Raw genomic sequence first — 22,239 nt, 5'->3', positions numbered from 1 at the left:
CGGCGACCCAAAAAAACGACTTCGTAAAAGAGGGAAACGGAGCGGTCTTCTGGTCAGACTCCGGAGACGGGCTCATCGTGCACCACTCCCTAGCATTCTTCTCGCCAGTGTCCAGTCTCTTGACGACAAGGTTGATGAAATCCGAGCAAGGGTAGCATTCCAGAGGGACAACAGAGACTGTAACCTTCTTTGCTTCACGGAAACATGGCTCACTGGAGAGACTCTATCGGAATCGGTGCAGCCAGCTGGTTTCTCCACGCATCGCGCAGACAGAAACAAACATCTTTCTGGTAAGAAGAGGGGCGGGGGCGTATGCTTCATGGTTAACATGACGTGGTGTGATCATAACAACATACAGGTACTCAAGTCCTTCTGTTCACCTGATTTAGAATTCCTCACAATCAAATGTCGACCGCATTATCGACCAAGGGAATTCTCTTCGATTATAATCACAGCCGTATATATTCCCCCCCAAGCAGACATCGATGGCTCTGAACAAACTTTATTTGACTCTTTGCAAACTGGTATCCATTTATCCGGAGGCTGCATTCATTGTAGCTGGGGATTTTAACAAGGCTAATCTGAAAACAAGACTCCCTAAATTTTATCAGCATATCGATTGCGCAACCAGGGCTGGAAAAACCTTGGATCACTGCTATTCTAACTTCCGCGACGCATATAAGGCCCTGCCCCGCCCTCCTTTCGGAAAAGCTGACCACAACTCCATTTTGTTGATCCCTGCCTACAGACAGAAACTAAAACAAGAAGCTCCCGCGCTGAGGTCTGTTCAACGCTGGTCCGACCAATCTGATTCCACACTCCAAGACTGCTTCCATCACGTGGACTGGGATATGTTTCGTATTGCGTCAGACAACAACATTGACGAATACGCTGATTCGGTGAGCGAGTTCATTAGAACGTGCGTTGAAGATGTCGTTCCCAAAGCAACGATTAAAACATTCCCAAACCAGAAACCGTGGATTGATGGCAGCATTCGCGTGAAACTGAAAGCCCGATCCACTGCTTTTAATCAGGGCAAGGTGACCGGAAACATGACCATATACAAACAGTGTAACTATTCCCTCCGCAAGGCAATCAAACAAGCTAAGTGTCAGTATAGAGACAAAGTAGAATCTCAATTCAACGGCTCAGACACGAGGTATGTGGCAGGGTCTACAGTCAATCACGGATTACAAAAAGAAAACCAGCCCAGTCACGGACCAGGATGTCTTGCTCCCAGGCAGACTAAATAACTTTTTTGCCCGCTTTGAGAACAATACAGTGCCACTGACACGGCCCGCAACTAAAATATGCGGACTCTCCTTCACTGCAGCCGACATGAGGAAAACATTTAAACGTGTCAACCCTCGCAAGGCTGCAGGCCCAGACGGCATCCCCAGCCGCACCCTCAGAGCATGCGCAGACCAGCTGGCTGGTGTGTTTACGGACATATTCAATCAATCCCTATCCCAGTCTGTTGTTCCAACATGCTTCAAGAGGGCCACCATTGTTCCTGTTCCCAAGAAAGCTAAGGTAACTGAGCTAAACGACTACCGCCCCGTAGCACTCACTTCCTTCATCATGAAGTGCTTTGAGAGACTAGTCAAGGACCATATCACCTCCACCCTACCTGACACCCTAGACCCACTCCAATTTGCTTACCACCCAAATAGGTCCACAGACGATGCAATCTCAACCACACTGCACACTGCCCTAACCCATCTGGACAAGAGGAATACCTATGTGAGAATGCTGTTCATCGACTACAGCTCGGCATTTAACACCATAGTGCCCTCCAAGCTCGTCATCAAGCTCGAGACCCTGGGTCTCGACCCCGCCCTGTGCAACTAGGTACTGGACTTCCTGACGGGCCGCCCCCAGGTGGTGAGGGTAGGCAACAACATTTCAACCCCGCTGATCCTCAACACTGGGGCCCCACAAGGGTGCGTTCTGAGCCCTCTCCTGTACACCCTGTTCACCCACGACTGCGTGGCCACGCACGCCTCCAACTCAATCATCAAGTTTGCGGACGACACAACAGTGGTAGGCTTGATGACCAACAACGACGAGACGGCCTACAGGGAGGAGGTGAGGGCCCTCGGAGTGTGGTGTCAGGAAAATAGCCTCACACTCAACGTCAACAAAACTAAGGAGATGATTGTGGACTTCAGGAAACAGCAGAGGGAACACCCCCCTATCCACATTGATGGAACAGTAGTGGAGAGGGTAGTAAGTTTTAAGTTCCTCGGCGTACACATCACAGACAAACGGAATTGGTCCACCCACACAGACAGCATCGTGAAGAAGGCGCAGCAGCGCCTCTTCAACCTCAGGAGGCTGAAGAAATTCGGCTTGTCACCAAAAGCACTCACAAACTTCTACAGATGCACAATCGAGAGCATCCTGTCGGGCTGTATCACCGCCTGGTACGGCAACTGCTCCGCCCACAACCGTAAGGCTCTCCAGAGGGTAGTGAGGTCTGCACAACGCATCACCGGGGGCAAACTACCTGCCCTCCAGGACACCTACACCACCCGATGTCACAGGAAGGCCATAAAGATCATCAAGGACAACAACCACCCAAGCCACTGCCTGTTCACCCCGCTATCATCCAGAAGGTGAGGTCAGTACAGGTGTATCAAAGCTGGGACCGAGAGACAGAATCTGTTTTTCAATCTCAAGGCCATCAGACTGTTAAACAGCCACCACTAACATTGAGTGGCTGCTGCCAACACACTGACTCAACTCCAGCCACTTTAATAATGGGAATTGATGGGAAATGATGTAAAATATATCACTAGCCACTTTAAACAATGCTACCTAATATAATGTTTACATACCCTACATTATTCATCTCATATGTATACGTATATGCTGTACTCTATATCATCTACTGCATCTTTATGTAATACATGTATCACTAGCCACTTTAACTATGCCACTTTGTTTACATACTCATCTCATATGTATATACTGTACTCGATACCATCTACTGTATCTTGCCTATGCCGCTCTGTACCATTTACTCATTCATATATCTTTATGTACATATTCTTTATCCCCCTACACTTGTGTCTATAAGGTAGTAGTTTTGGAATTGTTAGCTAGATTACTTGTTGGTTATTACTGCATTGTCAGAACTAGAAGCACAAGCATTTCGCTACGCTCGCATTAACATCTGCTAACCATGTGTATGTGACAAATAAAATTTGATTTGATTTGATTTTGGATTAAGGTCTGGGGAGTTTCCTGGCCATGGACCCAAAATATAGATGTTTTGTTCCCCAAGCCACTTAGTTATCACTTTTGCCTTATGGCAAGGTGCTCCATCATGCTGGAAAAGGCATTGTTCATCACCAAACTGTTCCTGGATGGTTGGGAGAAGTTGCTCGGAGGATGTGTTGGTACCATTCTTTATTCATGGCTGTGTTCTTAGGCAAAATTGTGAGTGAGCCCACTCCCTTGGCTGAGAAGCAACCCCAAACATGAATGGTCTCAGGCATGACACAGGACTGATGATAGCGCTTACCTTGTCTTCTCTGGACAAGCTTTTTTCCGGATGCCCCAAACAATCGGAAAGGGGATTCATCAGAGAAAATGACTTTACCCCAGTCCTCAGCAGTCCAATTCCTGTACCTTTTGCAGAATATCAGTCTGTCCCTGATGTTTTTCGTGGAGAGAAGTAGCTTCTCTGCTGCCCTTCTTGACACCAGGCCATCCTCCAAAAGTCTTCACCTCACTGTGCTTGCAGATGCACTCACACTTGCCTGCTGCCATTCCTGAGCAAGCTCTGTGCTGATGGTGCTCTGATCCCACAGCTGAATCAACTTTAGGAGACGGTCCTGGCGCTTGCTGGACTTTCTTGGGCGCCCTGAAGCCTTCTTCACAATTATTGAAAAGCTCTCCTTGAAGTTAATGGTTTATTTAGGTGCAATCTTACTGTCAGCAATATCCTTGCCTGTGAAGCCCTTTTTGTGCAAAGCAATGATGGCGGCACGTGTTTCCTTGCAGGTAACCATGATTGACAGAGGAAGAACAATGATTCCAAGCACCACCCTCCTTTTGAAGCTTCAAGTCTGTTATTCGAACTCAATCAGCATGACAGAGTGCTCTCCAGCCTTGTCCTCATCAACACTCACACCTGTGTTAACGAGAGAATCACTGACATGATGTCAGCTGGTCCTTTTGTGGCAGGGATGAAATGCAGTGGAAATGTTTTGGGGGGGATTCAGTTCATTTGCATGGCAGAGGAACTTTGCAATTCATCTGATCACTCTTCATAACATTCTGGAGTATGTATGATGGCAATTTGCATAAACTGAGGCAGCAGACTTTGTGAAAATTAATATTTGTGTCATTCTCAAAACTTTTGGCCACGACTGTACATCCATGTGTGGACTTACCTAGTAATGATATATACCCATTTGATTCTCGAGGAATATCACTTTAAAATTTCTCATGAGCTTAGTTCAAATATCTTACCCCATCAGAACCCCAAATATCAGCTTGTTTTACACCACTGTTTGTAAATGATGTACGTGTAAACAAACTGCACAGCCTCAAAACATGGTGAAAACTATAATGTTGATATCATGGCTGGTCAGTACTTGCATCAGCTTTTTACGAAAGCAGAGGCATGGTGCCGATTTGTTATTGTTTCAATTAAGGTTTAACTTTGCAATCATTGGTTTTTGTTTGTCATACAAATTAAAGTGAAAAATCTGAGTCTCAGCATCATTCTGAGGGGTATTCCAGAAACCAGAACTTGTGCAAACTCTGAATTTCCGACTCCAGAAAGAGAGCTTGAAAGAGAGCCTGATCAGAAACCATAGCAATGTCTTCTCTGAAGCAAACCTGCTACCTACTAGTTTAGCCTAATCTTAACCTGTCCTGGTGAATAGATACTGGACTTCTTGTTCATCACTATGGCCTCTTCCTTCTTGGGAAATCCACTTGACATCGGAGTCTGCTTTGTTTGCCGTGCTTTACAAAGGGAACAAACTATTGGACCTCGAATACATCCTTTAGATCAGTGGTTCCCGCACTTTTTATTGTCCCGTACCCCTTCAAACATTCAACCTCCAGCTGCGAACCCCCTCTAGCACCAGGGTCAGTGCACTCTCAAATACTGTTTTTTGCCATCATGAGTGCCATCATGAACAAGTGTGAGTTTGTCACAACCCGGCTTGTGGGAAGTGACAAAAAGCTCTTATAGGACCAGGGCACAAATAATAATATAATAATAAATAATTGTACTCTTTTTTTGAACCATCTTACATATAAAACCTTATTTGTTCATCGAAAATTGTGAAAATTATTTTCCACACACAGTCTGTGCCTGTATTTAGTTTTCGTGCTTGTGAGGGCCGAGAATCCACGCTCATATAGGCACGTGGTTGCAAAGGGCATCGGTGTCTTAAAGGCGATTTGCCAAGGCAGGATACTCTGAGCTCAACCCAATCCAGAAATCTGGCAGTGGCTTCTGATTAAATTCAATTTTCACAGAACCGCTTGTTGCAATTATGATGAGGCTCTCTTGTTCAGATATCGGTAAGTGAACTGGAGGCAGGGCATGAAAGGGATAACGAATCTTGAGTTCATTTGAACACAAAAAGTCATACAATGATGGAAAAACCTGTGTGTTGTCCTTGTTAATGCAGACAAAGAGCTCCAACTTCTTAATCATAGCCTCAATATTGTCCCGCACATTGAATATAGTTGTGGAGAGTCCCTGTAATCCTAGATTGAGATCATTCAGATGAGAAAAAACATCACACAGATAGGCCAGTCATGTGAATAACTCGTCACCATGCAAGCTTGGGTGCTGCCATAGAGTTACATTAGAAGTGCCCACCCAAGAATGCTCAAGGTCATTGGCCATAGATAAAATGACGTCAAATCACGTTATATCTACAGTAGCTTTGATTGGACTGGTTATGTCAACATCATACTTTCAAAATCTTAGCTAACAAGCTGGCAGTCATCATTGTGAATCAAATCTCCTTGCAAATGCTTTTTAATCCTTTTCATATGAAGAGAAATAATGAAGAGAAATTATAGCTAAAACGTATCAGTGCTCAGACAAGGCTCCGCTGATAGCCAGGTGTAGCAGTGGTAAGGTATTGGGACTGCTGTTGGCAGCTTTATGTAGGGCCTAACAGTTTGTGTGCACTGTTGGTCACCGCTATAGTGTAATGAATGTGTTGTGTAATGGCTTTGCTGGCATGCATCTAAAAAATGTTTTTGTGGTTTGCCCCATCGAAATGTGCATGCTGAACCTTAAATTTCACAATTTCAACAATTCGGTTCAGGGGGGAGAAGAAGTATGAGATACAAAACTAGCGGAAGTGCCAGAACCACTTTAGTAACTCCACCCCCCTCTTTCCACATGTCTATGAGCCAAATGTCCTCTCCCCTTCCAAAACTCAGAACATGCTAGGTGCAGGTGAATTCTGATCCAGTGACACAAAATCAGCACAAAATATCCAGTGACACAAAATCAGCACACCGGAACAATAGTTCCTCGTTATTCGTCACATCCCACAGTCTGGTGACAGATGTAACGATACCAATTATGTTACGTAAGTCTGTCCATGAGAGGTAAGGTGTAATAATATGAATATCTGTTCAATGAGGAGTCTGAGAGTAACCTTTTGCTAATTCATCCTCCCAAACAATCATTTCATTGAATGGTATTGTCTATAAATGAGTCTCTTGTGATAATGAAAAGGCCTTGGTCAGGAGGGGGTGCACCTACACCTGGCATCTTTTGAATTTCGTAAGGGGAGGTCTTCATTTGGCCCAGAGACTTGGCCCGAGAGTGTCTCAGAGGAGAGGGTGTGGACTTGTCTGCTACCCCGCCAGCTCGCCGCAGGCCAATGCTCTCGCAAGATTTGGTGTTGGGTTGGCGAGATTAAACATTAGTGGTTGTTCATGGAGTTACTGGATGAGTGTGGCTTCTTTTACTACCATACTGTGTAGCATTATTGTTGATATTGGTTGCATTTTCATTTATACTTCCTGTTTCGTCATGAGTCATTGTGTTCTTTTGGGTTCTGTGTGTGCGCGCGTGTGCGTTTGTGTCTCAGGGAGTCCAGCGCACCAGGCTGGCTTACAGCAGATGGACACTGTGCTGCAGCTCAATGGCCAACCAGTGGAGCAATGGAAGTGTGTCGACCTTGCTCACGCATTCAGGTAGCCTACAGTCCTACACTGTCCGATCTCCCTTTGGGTTTCACCTGTCCTGAACATACAGTACATTAGGGCTGACCCGATTTAGTCGACTAGTCGATTGTTTGGTCGATAGGCTGTTGGTCGACCGAGATTTCTTTAGTCGAGCAGTCACAATATATATTTTATTGTGTGTGTGTCTCATTAAAAAATATATATATTATGGTGTACAAGACACCTGTCTGATTCATGCCTGTCTTGGTACCAATCCACTGCGGAGGCCACAGGGATGGCACAATCCATTACTGTAAGACTTGATACTGAAATTGTATATGGTTATATTAATTAAAAACAATGGTGCAACATTGATAAATCAAATATTATTTTATAGCAAATGCACTTTCTCCCGCATTGGATACGGTCGTTGTCCGCTGTTCTGAAACCTATTATTTCGTGCGCCGTAGAATTTGCACCTTTCCCTTTGTTGCTATATGCATAATAGAAAAGTTAACCAGCATTTTGCGTTTGAGAACCATTTTTTATTTAACTAGGCAAGTCAGTTAAGAACAAATTCTTATTTACAATGGAACAGTGGGTCAACTGCCTTGTTCAGGGGCAAAACGACAGATTTTTACCTTGTCAGTTAGGGCATTCGATCTTTCGGTTACTGACCCAACATCTAACCACTAGCATACCTGCCACCCCAAATTCAGCAGAGGCAGCAGCAGCAGAGACGAGGAGCAGCCCTTCCTTAGCCTAATTGTCTAAGAAAATTGAGAGAATAAACCCTGACTTAATTAGGTCTATAATCAATAGCCTGACTGTTATATGGGCCTGGCTTTATAAATCATCCATATACCGTGCATTCGGAAAGTTTTCAGACCGCTTGACCGCTTTACACATGTTCTTACGTTACAGCCTTATTCTGAAATGGATTCAATTGTTTTCTACATCAATCTACACACAATACCCCATAATGAAAAAGCAAAAACAGGTTTTAGAAATGTTTACAAATGTATTAAAAATGTCAAACTTAATGCTCTTTACGTGAAACCTGCTTACATGTGTCACATAAAGAGAGCAAGGGTTGAGGGAATAGGGAAAATATTTTTGAGGGATAGGGAATGGATTTGGTAACATAACGTTTCAGTCAGAAACAAGTAAGAAACTAAATGGCTATAGTGATGTTGCAGCTTCAGCACAGACAGCGCAATAATCACTTGCTGTGCTGTGGTGCCTTTTTAATTGGCTTTTCACTCCAGTCACACGGGCACTCGCTGTCATTCTTTTAGCACAGTTCGACCATCGGTCTCCTTCTTGAGTCGTCATTTTGTTATTTAATCAAACAGTGTGCTTAAAGCATCAGACAAGCTCAGTGCATATGTAGTTGAATTTATTCAAACATATGGATATGGAATATGGAAATATGCATTTAAACATTTAGACCAATCAATTGGTTGAAAGAACAGGATGACTCTCGGTCGACCAAGATTTTGTTGTTGTTGCCAGGGACAGCCCTACAGTACATACTGTGCAACAGGTTCTCTCCTATCAAATGTGTTGTCTGAATCAACTGTCCTCTCCGTTCATAGAAACTGCCACAATGAGATCACTGTAGTGGTATGGAGGACCCTACCTATTATGAAGCCGTATTTTGAGGGCCTGATCCACAGACCGTCTTATAAGGCCTCTGCCTACGACACTGTGGTGTCCCCGGCGGGGAAGAAACGAGACAAGACCCCGCCTTTGCTGACCCACCCCACCCATGGCAGACGGAGTGGACGTAAGCAAGGGCTGGTGTCAGAGGGCGGCCATGGATCCTTGTGGAGGGACAAGCGAGAAGACAAGGGAGAGTACTACAAGGGACAGGAGCCAGACTACGGGACTACTAAGATCAGGACTCGGACCCTCAAAGGCACCCGGGTGACCTCATCAAATGGTGACAACTACATTATCCTCTCCCCTGTGGACCCGGGAAGCCAGGTGATTGTATAGACTACATTATCCATGGAGCTCAGCAAATCTTTTTGTGACTCATAGGCTGTATGCCCAAATGTCACCCTATTCCCTATATAGTGCACTACTTTTTACTTTTTCAAAAGTAGTGCACGAATTAGGGAATAGGGTGCCATTTTGAATGCAAGCTTAGGTTTAGCTTAGGTTTAGCGCTCACTGTTCCTCTCTCACTGTTCCTCTCTCTTTACTCAACGTATATAGTTCTGTCCTTGAGCTGTTCTTGTCTATTGATGTTCTGTATTGTGTCATTCTGTATTATGTTTCATGGTTTGTATGAACCCCAGGAAAAGTAGCTGCTGCTCTTGCAACAGCTAATGGGGGTCCTAATAAAATACCAAAATTATACATGTCACCGCATGCACCACCATCCATACTGTAAACTGTAGACCTTTAAACCCCTTGTCATCTTCTGACCTCACTAGACGGTTTTAATCCTTTTCTACTTCTCAGATCTTGCATCCCGTTTATCAAGATCGGAATGGTACACTTGGTAAGCAACTTTCATAAGATTAACTAACCAGTCAGTAGATTTGGTAACACTTTACTAAACACTTAAAAAATGTAAGCTTGTAGGTATACTGCTTTTTAATGCTTGTTAAAAGCATGTATGAGGCTTATAATATGTATTTGTTTGGGTTGTGAAGCTGCAACTTTTAATTTGGCTCTATACTCCAGACAAGACGAACTGGCAACAGACAGAGAACACAGGAGACAAGGGGTTGTGAGATAGTGGAATATATAGAGGGAACGGCGCAATAGAAGAGGGGCTAAGGATCTTGGAGATGGGGAAAGAGACGATAAAATGGAGGGACAGTTTTCTGGACTCTACCCAGAGGGGCAGATCCCGAGTGGACAGCCATCCCCTCTGCCCACGACGGTTGCGGGGAGCAGGGTTTCGGTGGCGCCGTACCTGGAACACCTGGGCAGAAGGTGTGCTGACCTCTGCCTCTTGCTCCGGGAAGAGCGGGGGCTGTTAACCTAGGGAAGGTGAGAGGCCCGTAAGCAGAACAAGGAAGTCTGTTGCGAGCATATTCCACCCACATGAATTTCTGGCTCCAGGTGGTGGGATTAGTGGAGACGAGGCAGCGAAGAGTCGTCTCCAGGTCCTGATTGGCTCGCTCCGACTGGCCGTTGGACTGGGGATGAAAACCAGAGGACAGGCTGGCCGACGACCCAATAAGGGTGCAGAACGCCTTCCAGAACCGGGAAGAGAACTGGGGACTGCGATCGGAGACCATGTCGACCAGCAGTCGATGGATCAGGAAGCCCTGCTGCACAATGAGCTGGGCCGTCTCCTTAGCTGAGGGCAACTTAGGAAAATTAATCAAATGGGAGGCTTTGGGAAACCGGTCCCCCGCCCCCGGGGTATGGCTGGGAACACTGTGGCTTGCAGACCAGACTCTCAATTCCCCAGACAATAGCAGCCGCTAGAAGGGAGGATGGTCTCGGGGTCCGAGGGTGTAGTAGCCAGGCTGTAAAGACGTGAGAGCACGCCAGGCTTCACATTCTTGGACACCGGGCGGAAGGAAGCAGCGAAATGGGAGCGAGTGAATAACAGGACCCATCTCACCTGCCTGGAGTTGAGGCGCTTGGTGATGCGGAGATATTCCAGGTTCTAATGGTCCGTCCACACCAAAAATGGCTGTTCTGCCACTTCTAACCAGTGCCTCCACTCCTCCAACGCCATCTTGACACTGAGTAATTCTCTTGTCTGAACACTCCCTGCAGTGATGACGTATCCTAGGAAGGAGATGGTGGACCAATGGAACTCACACTTTTCTGCCTTCACGAACAGCTTGATTCTCCAGGAGATGCTGGAGGACCTGTCAGACAGGGAAGACATGCTCTTGATGTTTCAGAGCCATCATTGACAAGGGCCTGGAACACTGCGGGAGCGTTGGTCAGTCCGAACCGCATCACCAGGTACTCCTTGTGGCCGCTAGCCATGTTAAAGACTCGTCCAGAACCAGATGGTAGGCATTCTGAAGGTCCAACTTGGAGAAGATGGTTGCTCCCTGGAGAGACTCAAAATGTCATTGAGACCCCGGTAGTCGATACACGGACGCAGACATGCTCTCACTATGATTGCCCGACACTCTCAGGCTAATGGGAAACGTAGTGTGGGTGACTCTGCCAATAGAGCGCCCATCCAATGCTCAGACGTCCATAGGGATGGAGAGGGGTTGTGTGGTGATGCCCAGCTCCGACACCAGGGTAGCGTCCATTAAGCTCTTGTCGGCCCCAGAGTCAATGGGCAGGTGGCTAAGAAATTGGCATAATGGTTTTCCTTGGGTTGGGTTAATTTCAACCCTGCCTGACACAGCCGGCATCACCCAAGTAATCATCAATTGCACGCGACCCCATCGTAATGCCCATGGTCAATTTGGTTTGGCATTCGATATCCCTATGGGGCTAGTTAGCGACCATCAGTAAATGTTACTCACCACCTGGATTCGGTCTTATGTAGCAAAATGTGAAATGGTGTTTTTTACATTGGATAAAAGTAGAGACTTAGAGCTACAAAATGGTATATCATACACTGCATTTGAGGAACAATGGGAAAATAATTCTGCTTTGGAAGTTGATCAACTTGTAAACTCACTTTTGAGAAAATAGCCTTTGAATGTTTTGGTATCTAGTGAAGAGCTCTTCTTTGTCTACACCCATTCAGCATCGTTCACACCCAGTTAAGCTTTAGCCCCACCCATCTCGTTTCGCTCTCGAAGCGCACACTTGACGCTCTGGCCGATGATTTGTTTACCTCTGGATAACATGAAAACAGCCTAACCAGCTCTGCTGGCAACAATTTCATTACGCTTTTTTGCCGATGTTTACTGACACCAGCCATATTCAACGGTGTTGTACACACGCTAATGAGCAAGCCTGCTAATGTTAGCTAGTTAACAACAATGAACAAAGTGGCAACAATGCCACAGTGCTGGGAGCTAACCAACCAGGTCCAATGTTAGCTAGCTAACATTAGGCTCTAACTAGAAAAGCAAACGGCTCTGGGAAACAAATAATAAGCTAGGGAGCCAGCCAGCTAACGTTAGCTAGCTAGCTAACAGTACACTTTAGTTTGAAATGAAACCACTTTCTGTCAAAATTAGAAATGTGTAATATCTGAAAATGTAGCTAGCTATCTTACCTGTACATTAACATGCTTCCCCCTGTCAGGAATGCCATACCATGGTTGCCCTTAGTTTGAAGATGTAATCCGGAGACAGGTGTTTTCTCCATCTTTAGCTATCATACTCTAATTCCACTGATTTCAAAACTTGATCCCCCAAAAAATGGAGAGGAACACTTATGCAGTGCCACTACACAATAACCTTTTTAAAAAAGCTGCGTTCGACAGGATTACCAACACAGACTGATGAGCTCAAATAGACAGACACCTTCAAAATGGCAGACCAACCCGAACTCCTCTCTCGGCATGTCCAGCCCACTCATTAACTCAGCCAATCATGGCTAGAGGGAAGGTTGCTAACTTTTTCTGAGGCTGAACCAACAAGGCTCATAATTTAACAAATGTATTTGTATTTACAGATAGCATACAAGTTTGTTATGAAGGCACATAAAAGTTCACATTTTCCAGAAGGCATTTCTGCCAAAATAAACACATTTTGATTAAAAAAATATTTTTTACATTCAAATGGCTCTCCTATGAAGTCGTGCCTTGTGACATATGCCGAGTTTCCTGAATAGGGTCACAAATTACGCAATGTACATGGGACAATATTTTAAAATGTCAATAGCTCCAAATTTCAATGACTTAACTTTAAATCAACTATACTGTAAATTGTTGAAATTAATTGAAAAATATTGAAAGCATTTAATGAGACAACTAAAAGATGTCAAACATGAAAATATTATACCATTTACATGGTGTAATTTATTGACGGTCCTTAACTATCCCCAGAGATAGGCTATCCAAAGTCAAACCAACTTTGCTACAGTTGCACACCAGCGGGCTGAAGCTAATTGGCTAAATGATTTGGCTAACTCTCCCCACCCGCAACCAAACACAAGAGACACTCACATCAAACCACACCCCGAAACAACTCACGTTTGAATTCAGTCATGGCTGCTAGCATTTCTTAATGAAGCAAATCTAAATATCATACTCCCAAAAAAATGTTAACCTCCTCTGTGAGAGGTTAGCATGTCTTGGGAGTATGATCTTTGTGCCTCAGTAAACTTTCTCACGCATCATTATTCACGACTCATTAATGATTATCCGTAATCAAGGCAGCATCCACATTAATGTAGACATGTTCTGAAACTATTATATTCTTACTTACAATGAAAGTGACTCCAATATATTATTTACCATTCTTTTCTATTGGGTACAACAATCTCAAACACAACTAAAACAAACTGCAAATGCATCCAACAAGTTTGTAGAGTCACAAGCTTGATGAAGTCACTGCGTGCTAGGAATATGGGACCAAATACTAAACATTTCACTACTTTTAATACTCATATGTGAATTTGTCCAAATGCTTATGACACCTTCAAAATGGGGGGACTAGATACAGTTGAAGTCGGACGTTTACATACTTAGGTTGGAGTCATTAAAACTCCTTTTTCAACCACTCCACAAATTTCTTGTTAACGAACTATCGTTTTGGCAAGTCGGTTAGGACATATACTTTGTGCATGACAAGTAATTTTTTCAACAATTGTTTACAGGCAGATCATTTCACTTAATTCACTGTATCACAATTTCAGTGGGTCAGATGTTTACATACACTAAGTTGAAAATTCCAGAAAACTATGTCATGGCTTTAGAAACTTCTGAAAGGGTAGTTTACATCATTTGAGTCAATTGAGTTGTACCTGTGGATGTATTCCAAGGCATACCTTCAAACTCAGTGCCTCTTTGCTTGACATCATGAGAAAATCAAAAGAAATCAGCCAAGACCTCAGAAAACAAATTGTAGACCTCCACAAGTCTGGTTCATCCTTGGGAGCAATTTCCAAAAACCTGAAGGTACCATGTTCATCTGTACAAACAATAGTATGCAATTATAAACACCATGGGACCACGCAGCCATCATACCGCTCAGGAAGGAGACGCGTTCTGTCTCCTAGAGATGAATGTACTTTTGGGGTGAAAAGTGCAAATGAATCCCAGAACAGCAGCAAAGGACCTTGTAAAGATGCTTGAGGAAACGGGTACAAAAGTATCTATATCCACAGTAAAATGAGTCCTATAATCAACATAACCTGAAAGGCCGCTCAGCAAGGAAGATGCCACTGCTCCAAAACCGCCATAAAAAAGCCAGACTACGGTTTACAACCGCACACGGGGACAAAGATTGTACTTTTTGGAGAAATGTCCTCTGTTCTGATGAAACAAAAATAGAACAGTTTGGCCATAATGACCATCATTATGTTTGGAGGAAAAAGGGGGAGGCTTGCAAGCAAAAGAACACCATCCCAACCGTGAAGCACGGGGGTGCTTTGCTGCAGGAGGGACTGGTGCACTTCACAAAATAGATGGCATCATATGGAAGGGAAATTATGTGGACATATTGAAGCAACATCTCAAGTCATCAGTCAGGAAATTAAAGCTTGGTCGCAAATGGGTCTTCCAAACGGACAATGACCGAAAGCATACTTCCAAATTTGTGGCAAAATGGCTTAAGGACAGCAAAGTTAAGGTATTGGAGTGGCCATCACAAAGCCCTGACCTCAATCCTTTTGAAAATGTGTGGGCAGAACCTGAAAAGGCGTGTGCGAGCAAGGAGGCCTTCAAACCTGACTCAGTTACACAAGCTCTGTCAGGAGCTTATTGTGGGAACTTATTGTGGGAAGCTTGTGGAAGGCTACCCAAAACGTTTGACCCAAGTTAAACAATTTAAAGGCAATGCTACCAAATACTAACTAAGTGTATGTAAACTTCTGACCCACTGGGAATGTGATGAAAGAAATAAAAGCTGAAATGGCCATGCTGCTGCTCCAGTTTCAACTTCCACTTGACTGTGCTGCTGCTCCAGTTTCAACTGTTCTGCCTTATTATTATTCGACCATGCTGGTCATTTATGAACATTTGAACATCTTGGCCATGTTCTGTTATAATCTCCACCCGGCACAGCCAGAAGAGGACTGGCCACCCCACATAGCCTGGTTCCTCTCTAGGTTTCTTCCTAGGTTTTGGCCTTTCTAGGGAGTTTTTCCTAGCCACCGTGCTTCTACACCTGCATTGCTTGCTGTTTGGGGTTTTAGGCTGGGTTTCTGTACAGTACTTTGAGATATCAGCTGATGTACGAAGGGCTATATAAATACATTTGATTTGATTTGAAATAAATCATTCTCTCTACTACACTACTCAAAAAAATAAAGGGAACACTTAAACAACACAATGTAACTCCAAGTCAATCACACTTCTGTGAAATCAAACTTTCCACTTAGGAAGCAACACTGATTGACAAATTTCACATGCTGTTGTGCAAATGGAATAGACAACAGGTGGAAATTATAGGCAATTAGCAAGACACCCCCAATAAAGGAGTGGTTCTGCAGGTGGGGACCACAGACCACTTCTCAGTTCCTATGCTTCCTGGCTGATGTTTTGGTCACTTGAATGCTGGCGGTGCTTTCACTCTAGTGGTAGCATGAGACGGAGTTTACAACCCACACAAGTGGCTCAGGTAGTGCAGCTCATCCAGGATGGCACATCAATGCGAGCTGTGGCAAGAAGGTTTGCTGTGTCTGTCAGCGTAGTGTCCAGAGCATGGAGGCGCTACCAGGAGACAGGCCAGTACATCAGGAGACGTGGAGGAGGCCGTAGGAGGGCAACAACCCAGCAGCAGGACCGCTACCTCCACCTTTGTGCAAGGAGGAGCAGGAGAAGTACTGCCAGAGCCCTGCAAAATTACCTCCAGCAGGCCACAAATGTGTATGTGTCTGCTCAAACGGTCAGAAACAGATTCCATGAGGGTGGTATGAGGGCCCGACGTCCACAGGTGGGGGTTGTGCTTACAGCCCAACACCGTGTAGGACGTTTGGCATTTGCCAGAGAACACCAAGATTGGCAAATTCGCCACTGGCGACCTGTGCTCTTCACAGATGAAAGCAGGTTCACACTGAGCACATGTGACAGACGTGACAGAGTCTGGAGACGCCGTGGAGAACGTTCTGCTGCCTGCAACATCCTCCAGCATGACTGGTTTGGCGGTGGGTCAGTCATGGTGTGGGGTGGCTTTTCTTTGGGGGGCCGCACAGCCCTCCATGTGCTCGCCAGAGGTAGCCTGACTGCCATTAGGTACCGAGATGAGATCCTCAGACCCCTTGTGAGACCATATGCTGGTGCGGTTGGCCCTGGGTTCCTCCTAATGCAAGACAATGCTAGACCTCATGTGGCTGGCGTGTGTCTGCAGTTCCTGCAAGTGGAAGGCATTGATGCTATGGACTGGCCCGCCCGTTCCCCAGACCTGAATCCAATTGAGCACATCTGGGACATCATGTCTCGCTCCATCCACCAACGCCATGTTGAACCACAGACTGTCCAGGAGTTGGCGGATGCTTTAGTCCAGGTGTGGGAGGAGATCCCTCAGTAGACCATCCGCCACCTCATCAGGAGCATGTCCAGGCATTGTAGGGAGGTCATACAGGCACGTGGAGGCCACACACACTACTGAGCCTCATTTTGACTTGTTTTAAGGACATTTCATCAAAGTTGAATCAGCCTATAGTGTGGTTTTCCACTTTAATTTTGAGTGTGACTCCAAATCCAGACCTCCATGGGTTGATAAATTTGATTTCCATTGACAATTTTTGTGTGATTTTGTTGTCAGCACATTCAACTATGTAAAGAAAAAAAGTATTTAATAAGAATATTTCATTCATTCAGATCTAGGATGTGTTATTTTAGTGTTCCCTTTATTTTTTTGAGCAGTGTATTATTCTGACATTTCACATTCTTAAAATAAAGTGGTGATCCTAACTGACCCAAGACAGGACATTTTTACTAGGATTAAATGTCAAGAATTGAAAAACTGAGTTTAAATGTATTTGGCTAAGGTGTACAGTTGAAGTTTACATAACTTCCGACTTCAACTGTACATACTGACAAGTGCTTTCATTTCTATATGGTAAAACAGATAAGTATGAAAATGCCCTCAAATAAAAGGTGACATTCTATATTGTCGCTTCATATGAAACATTTGATCTCAAATCCAAAATGCTGGAGTTTAGAGCCAAATTTAATGTTTTTGCTTCACTGTCTAAATAAATACATAGGGGAATGTACTGTACAGTATGTTAACTTTCTATGTATATTTTTCTGAGAGGATATTCTTGCATTCATGTTTTACCAAAACAGGTAAGATTTATCAAAGTCACCCAAGCGGTGGACTTCAGAAGGGCAATGGCTTTCTACAGGACACTGCTAGCGGGCTACAGGCCACAGGCTTATCTTCTCAACGCTCCATCATCGGTAAGACGGCTACCATGCTGCCCCCATCTGGCTACCAACCCAGCTATGGCAATTACCAGAACTGCACCATTGTCCAGTCTCATCTGCCCTACTCCAATTACGGAACCTACGTCACGCTGGCGCCCAAAACCCTCATCTTTCCCGTCTTTGTTCAGGTTGGCTCTTTTGTTTTATTAATTTGTGTTATTACATGATCATGTTTTTCTTGAGCTGACTGGTGGGTCTGTTGTTGTTGTTGCTGTCAGTCATATTTGTCCCTTGGCTGAACTGATCAGATGCATGATTGGGGTGTCTGGATGAGAAGCAAGTAGAAGACTATCCAACTGACAGCAGGGTAGTGTTTGAGGTGACGTTGTAGCAAAATATATGAAATTGTTGTGGAACGCAAAGCGAAAACGAGTGTTTCTTATTTGACAAGTTCCAACAGTACCTCCCCATTTGACTGTTTTCTTCCCTTTCGGGCCTAGTGAACATGACCCAACACTAGTGAGATTCATGATTGTGATGGTGTAACGTTATTTAGCATCTGATTTAAACTCGACCTAAGAGGTTTGATTTCAGAGAGATAGAAAGATAGACAAAATCATATCCTGTATGTATATCCTAACTTGGTAGAGCATGGTGCTTGCAACACCAAGGATAGTAGGTTGATTCCTGCTGGGGCAAATCATACAAAAATTGTATGCACGCATTACTGTAAGTCGCTTCGGATAAAAGAGTGTACTAAATGGCATATTCAGTATATATGATATCAAATCATGCATTATTAGCACAGGGGTGTTTACTGCTGTGTTCTCTCTTGTAGCCCCTGGAACTGTGTAGCGAGCGAACACTTCTTCTCTCAGAGGAGATGATCCTGCATGAGAGCCAGTGCATGTCTATCAAGGTACAACATCCTTTCTCTTCTGTTGTGTCATTTACGCTGACACTTCACATTGTTGCTCTTCCACCTGTGTCATTACACTGTAATGACATGGTTAGATTATTACATAATAGTTTAGCCGTAGCTTTGTAATTGCACAGCGATGAAGTTGAGTGGTTGTTGTTTTTACATCAGTGGAATAAGGAACAGTCCCTATTCTTCTTGTGCAATTAAAAAAAGCTAAACTTTGTTTCTATTCAATTATAACACAATTACTGAATTACCATTGTAATACCAAGTAACGTAATGTTAGAATAATGACCACATAAGGTATGCACAACAATTAACATTGACATTTCCTACAAATACGCCTTTTTTCTTTAGTCTTGGAATTTGTTGAATAGTTATATTTCCTACATTATTGGTCTGCCTTTGCACCAGAGTCATTTTTCAGCACAAATGTCAATTTTCTCTGTCAGGTTTCTAGTTTGTTCCAGTGACACCCCATAGAGAGATGCACAACCATGCAGTATTATTAGGACGGATTAAACATTACCTGGTAAAAGCCAGATCCATATCACTGAACAATGTGTGAGAAATGGAATGCTATGACTGTGTCCCAAATGCCATCCTATTCCCTGTATAGTGCACTACTTTTGACCAAGTCAAAAGTAGTGCACTATAAAGGGAATATGGTGCCATTTCGGATGCAATGATATGGGTCTCTTTAATGGTGATGTAGGATACACAGAACTTGATATAGTTACTTCTCAGATACAGACTGACGGTTTATGATAAAGTAATACAAATGTGTGCTGCCTTTTCACCAAGAAGAAAGGAGATGGCTGGATTTGATGTGTCTTACAGTAAATTCAGCAAAAAAAGTAACGTCCCTTTTTCGGGACCCTGTCTTTCAAAGATAATTCCTAAAAATCCAAATAGATCTTCATTGTAAAGGGTTTAAACACTGTTTCCCATACTTGTTCAATGAACCATAACTAATTAATGAACATGCACCAGTGGAACGGTCGTAAAGACACTGACAGCTTACAGACGGTAGGCAGTTAAGGTCACAGTTATGAAAACTTAGGACATTAAAGAGGCCTTTCTACTGACTCTGAAAAACACCAAAAGACAGATGCCCAGGGTCACTGCTCATCTGTGTGAACGTGCCTTAGGCATGTTGCAAGGAGGCATGAGGACTGCAGATGTGGCCAGGGCAAAAAATCGTCCTCGCAGTGGCAGACCACATGTAACAACACCTGCACAGGTACACGATGGCAACAACAACTGCCCGAGTTACACCAGGAACGCACAATCCCTCCATCCGTACTCACACTGAGGCATGAGGACTGCAGATGTGGCCAGGGCAAAAAATGGCACTGTCCGTACTGTGAGACACCTAAGACAGAGCTACAGGGAGACAGGACGGACAGCTGATCGTCCTCGCAGTGGCAAACCACGTGTAACAACACCTGCACAGGATCGGTGCATTCGAACATAACTGCTTGAGTTATACCAGGAACGAACAATCCCTCCATCAGTGCTCAGACTGTGCCCGCAATAGGCTGAGAGAGGCTGGACTGAGGGCTTGTAGGCCTGTTGTAAGACAGGTTTTCACCAGACATCACCGGCAACAACGTCGCCTATGGGCACAAACCCATCGTCGGTGGACCAAACAGGACTGGTAAAAAGTGCTCTTCACTGGCGAGTTGCGGTTTTGTCTCGCCAGGGGTGATGGTCGGATTCGCGTTTACACCAAGGCCTGTACTCTGGAGCGGGATTGAGGTAGAGGATCCGTTATGGTCTGGGGGCGGTGTGTCACAGCATCATCGGACTGAGCTTGTTGTCATTGCAGGCAATCTCAACACTGTGCGTTACAGGGAAGACATCCTCCTCCCTCATGTGGTACCCTTCCAGCAGGCTCATCTTGACATGACCCTCCAGCATGACAATGCCACCAGCCATGCGCTTGTTCTGTGTGTGATTTACTGCAAGACAGGAATGTCATGGCCAGCGAAAAGCCCGGATCTCAATCCCATTGAGCACGTCTGGGACCTGTTGGATCGGAGGGTGAGGGCTAGGGCCATTCCCCCCAGAACTGTCAGGGGACTTGCAGGTGCCTTGGTGCAAGAGTGGGGTAACATCTCACAGCAAGAACTGGCAAATCTGGTGCAGTCTATAAGGAGGAGATGCACTGCAGTACTTAATGCAGCTGGTGGCCACACCAGATACTGACTGTCACTTTTGATTTTGACCCCCCTTTGTTCAGGGGGACATTCTTCCATTTCTGTTAGTCACATGTCTGTGGAACTTTTTCAGTGTATGTCTCAGTTGTTGAATCTTGTTATGTTCATACAAATATTTACGCAGTTGACAGTGAGAGGAAGTTTCTTTTTTTGCCGAGTTTACATTTTATGGTCCTTCTTAATTTAGTTTATAATAACTTTTTATTAGCCGGGATTGTCCACTGAGTAACACTTGCCACTGTTTTCCAGGCAGTCCTGGAACAGTATTTTAAGTTAGGCATATTGTCTCAGCTTAGCTTTGCTTCTCTTCAACAGTGCGCAGATGTATATATTTCATGGTTCTGTAATTTTTTTTAAATGTTATGCTATACATTATTACAGTCCGGTCCATAAGTATTGACACCATTGATTAAGATGAGCAAAAAAGACTGCATAAAATAAATAATACAAATGCTGTGCTATATTGCATGCAACAACCACAAAAAGTATATTATTTTATACTACTGCAATTGCTTAGAGACAGATTTTGTTTTGCAAGTAGTAAAAAAAAATCTTAAAAAGATAGGAGTCAAAATGATTGCCAACCCAGTTTTCAAACTTGCATCCCTCTTCGAAAAGTCTTAGTATAAGAAAGGCAACAAAAAAATGCTACTCACTATCTCATGCTCATTGTGCAGTATGGAGGAGACCTGAAAAAACACAAAGAAAGTATTCAGACCCCTTGACTTTATCCACATTTTCTTACATTGGGGCTATATTCAAAAATGTATGAAATTTAAAAATGTTCCTCATCAATCTACACACAGTAACCGATAATGACAAAGCAAAAGCAGGTTATTTAAAATGTTTGCTAATTTATTAAAAATTGAAAACCGATACCTTATTTACATAAGTATTCAGACCCTTTGCTATACGACTTGTTCAGGTGCATCCTGATTTTCCATTGATCATCCTTAAGATGTTTCTACAACTTGAATGGAGTCCACCAGTGGTAAATTCAATAGATTTGACATGATTTGGAAAGTGTCACGCCCTGGTCTTAGTATTTTGTGTTTTCTTTATTATTTTGGTCAGGCCAGGGTGTGACATGGGTTACTTATGTGGTGTGTTTTGTCTTGTTTTTTTTTGTAGGCATTGGGATTGTGGTATAGTGGGGTTATCTAGAAAAGTCTATGGTTGCCTGAAGTGGTTCTCAATCAGAGGCAGGTGTTTATCGTTGTCTCTGATTGGGAACCATATTTAGGCAGTCATATTCTTTGAGTGTTTTGTGGGTGATTGTTCCTGTCTCTGTGTTAGTTTGCACCAGATAAGGCTGTTTAGGTTTTCACGTCACGGTTCTTGTTTTGTATTGTTCGTGTTTATTATTTTATTAAACATGAATCAAAATAACCACGCTGCAGTTTAGTCCTCTCCTTCATCAGAAGAAAACCGTAACAGAAAGACACACACCTGTCTATAGAAGGTTCCACAGTAACAGTTGACAGTGCATGTCCGAG

At 44.0% G+C, this 22,239-nt stretch overlaps 1 protein-coding gene across 3 annotated transcripts in view; it reads left to right on the top strand.

The window, feature by feature from the left end:
• Positions 1–22,239, top strand: part of LOC112248901 (regulator of G-protein signaling 3) — an 80,782-nt gene that overhangs the window by 22,492 nt on the left and 36,051 nt on the right. For 2 of the 3 annotated variants that reach the window (XM_024418316.2, XM_024418317.2), the window contains 5 exons: positions 7,089–7,194; positions 8,763–9,153; positions 9,637–9,676; positions 17,519–17,787; positions 18,438–18,518. In XM_024418316.2, the coding sequence (XP_024274084.1) occupies positions 7,089–7,194; positions 8,763–9,153; positions 9,637–9,676; positions 17,519–17,787; positions 18,438–18,518 (887 nt within the window). The remainder of the gene's footprint in view (positions 1–7,088; positions 7,195–8,762; positions 9,154–9,636; positions 9,677–17,518; positions 17,788–18,437; positions 18,519–22,239) is intronic. The other variant, XM_024418318.1, reaches the window with a different exon arrangement.

The sequence above is a fragment of the Oncorhynchus tshawytscha genome, unplaced genomic scaffold, assembly GCF_018296145.1.
Source record: "Oncorhynchus tshawytscha isolate Ot180627B unplaced genomic scaffold, Otsh_v2.0 Un_contig_766_pilon_pilon, whole genome shotgun sequence".
Taxonomy (NCBI): domain Eukaryota; kingdom Metazoa; phylum Chordata; class Actinopteri; order Salmoniformes; family Salmonidae; genus Oncorhynchus; species Oncorhynchus tshawytscha.
This window is presented reverse-complemented; position numbering and strand designations above follow the sequence as displayed.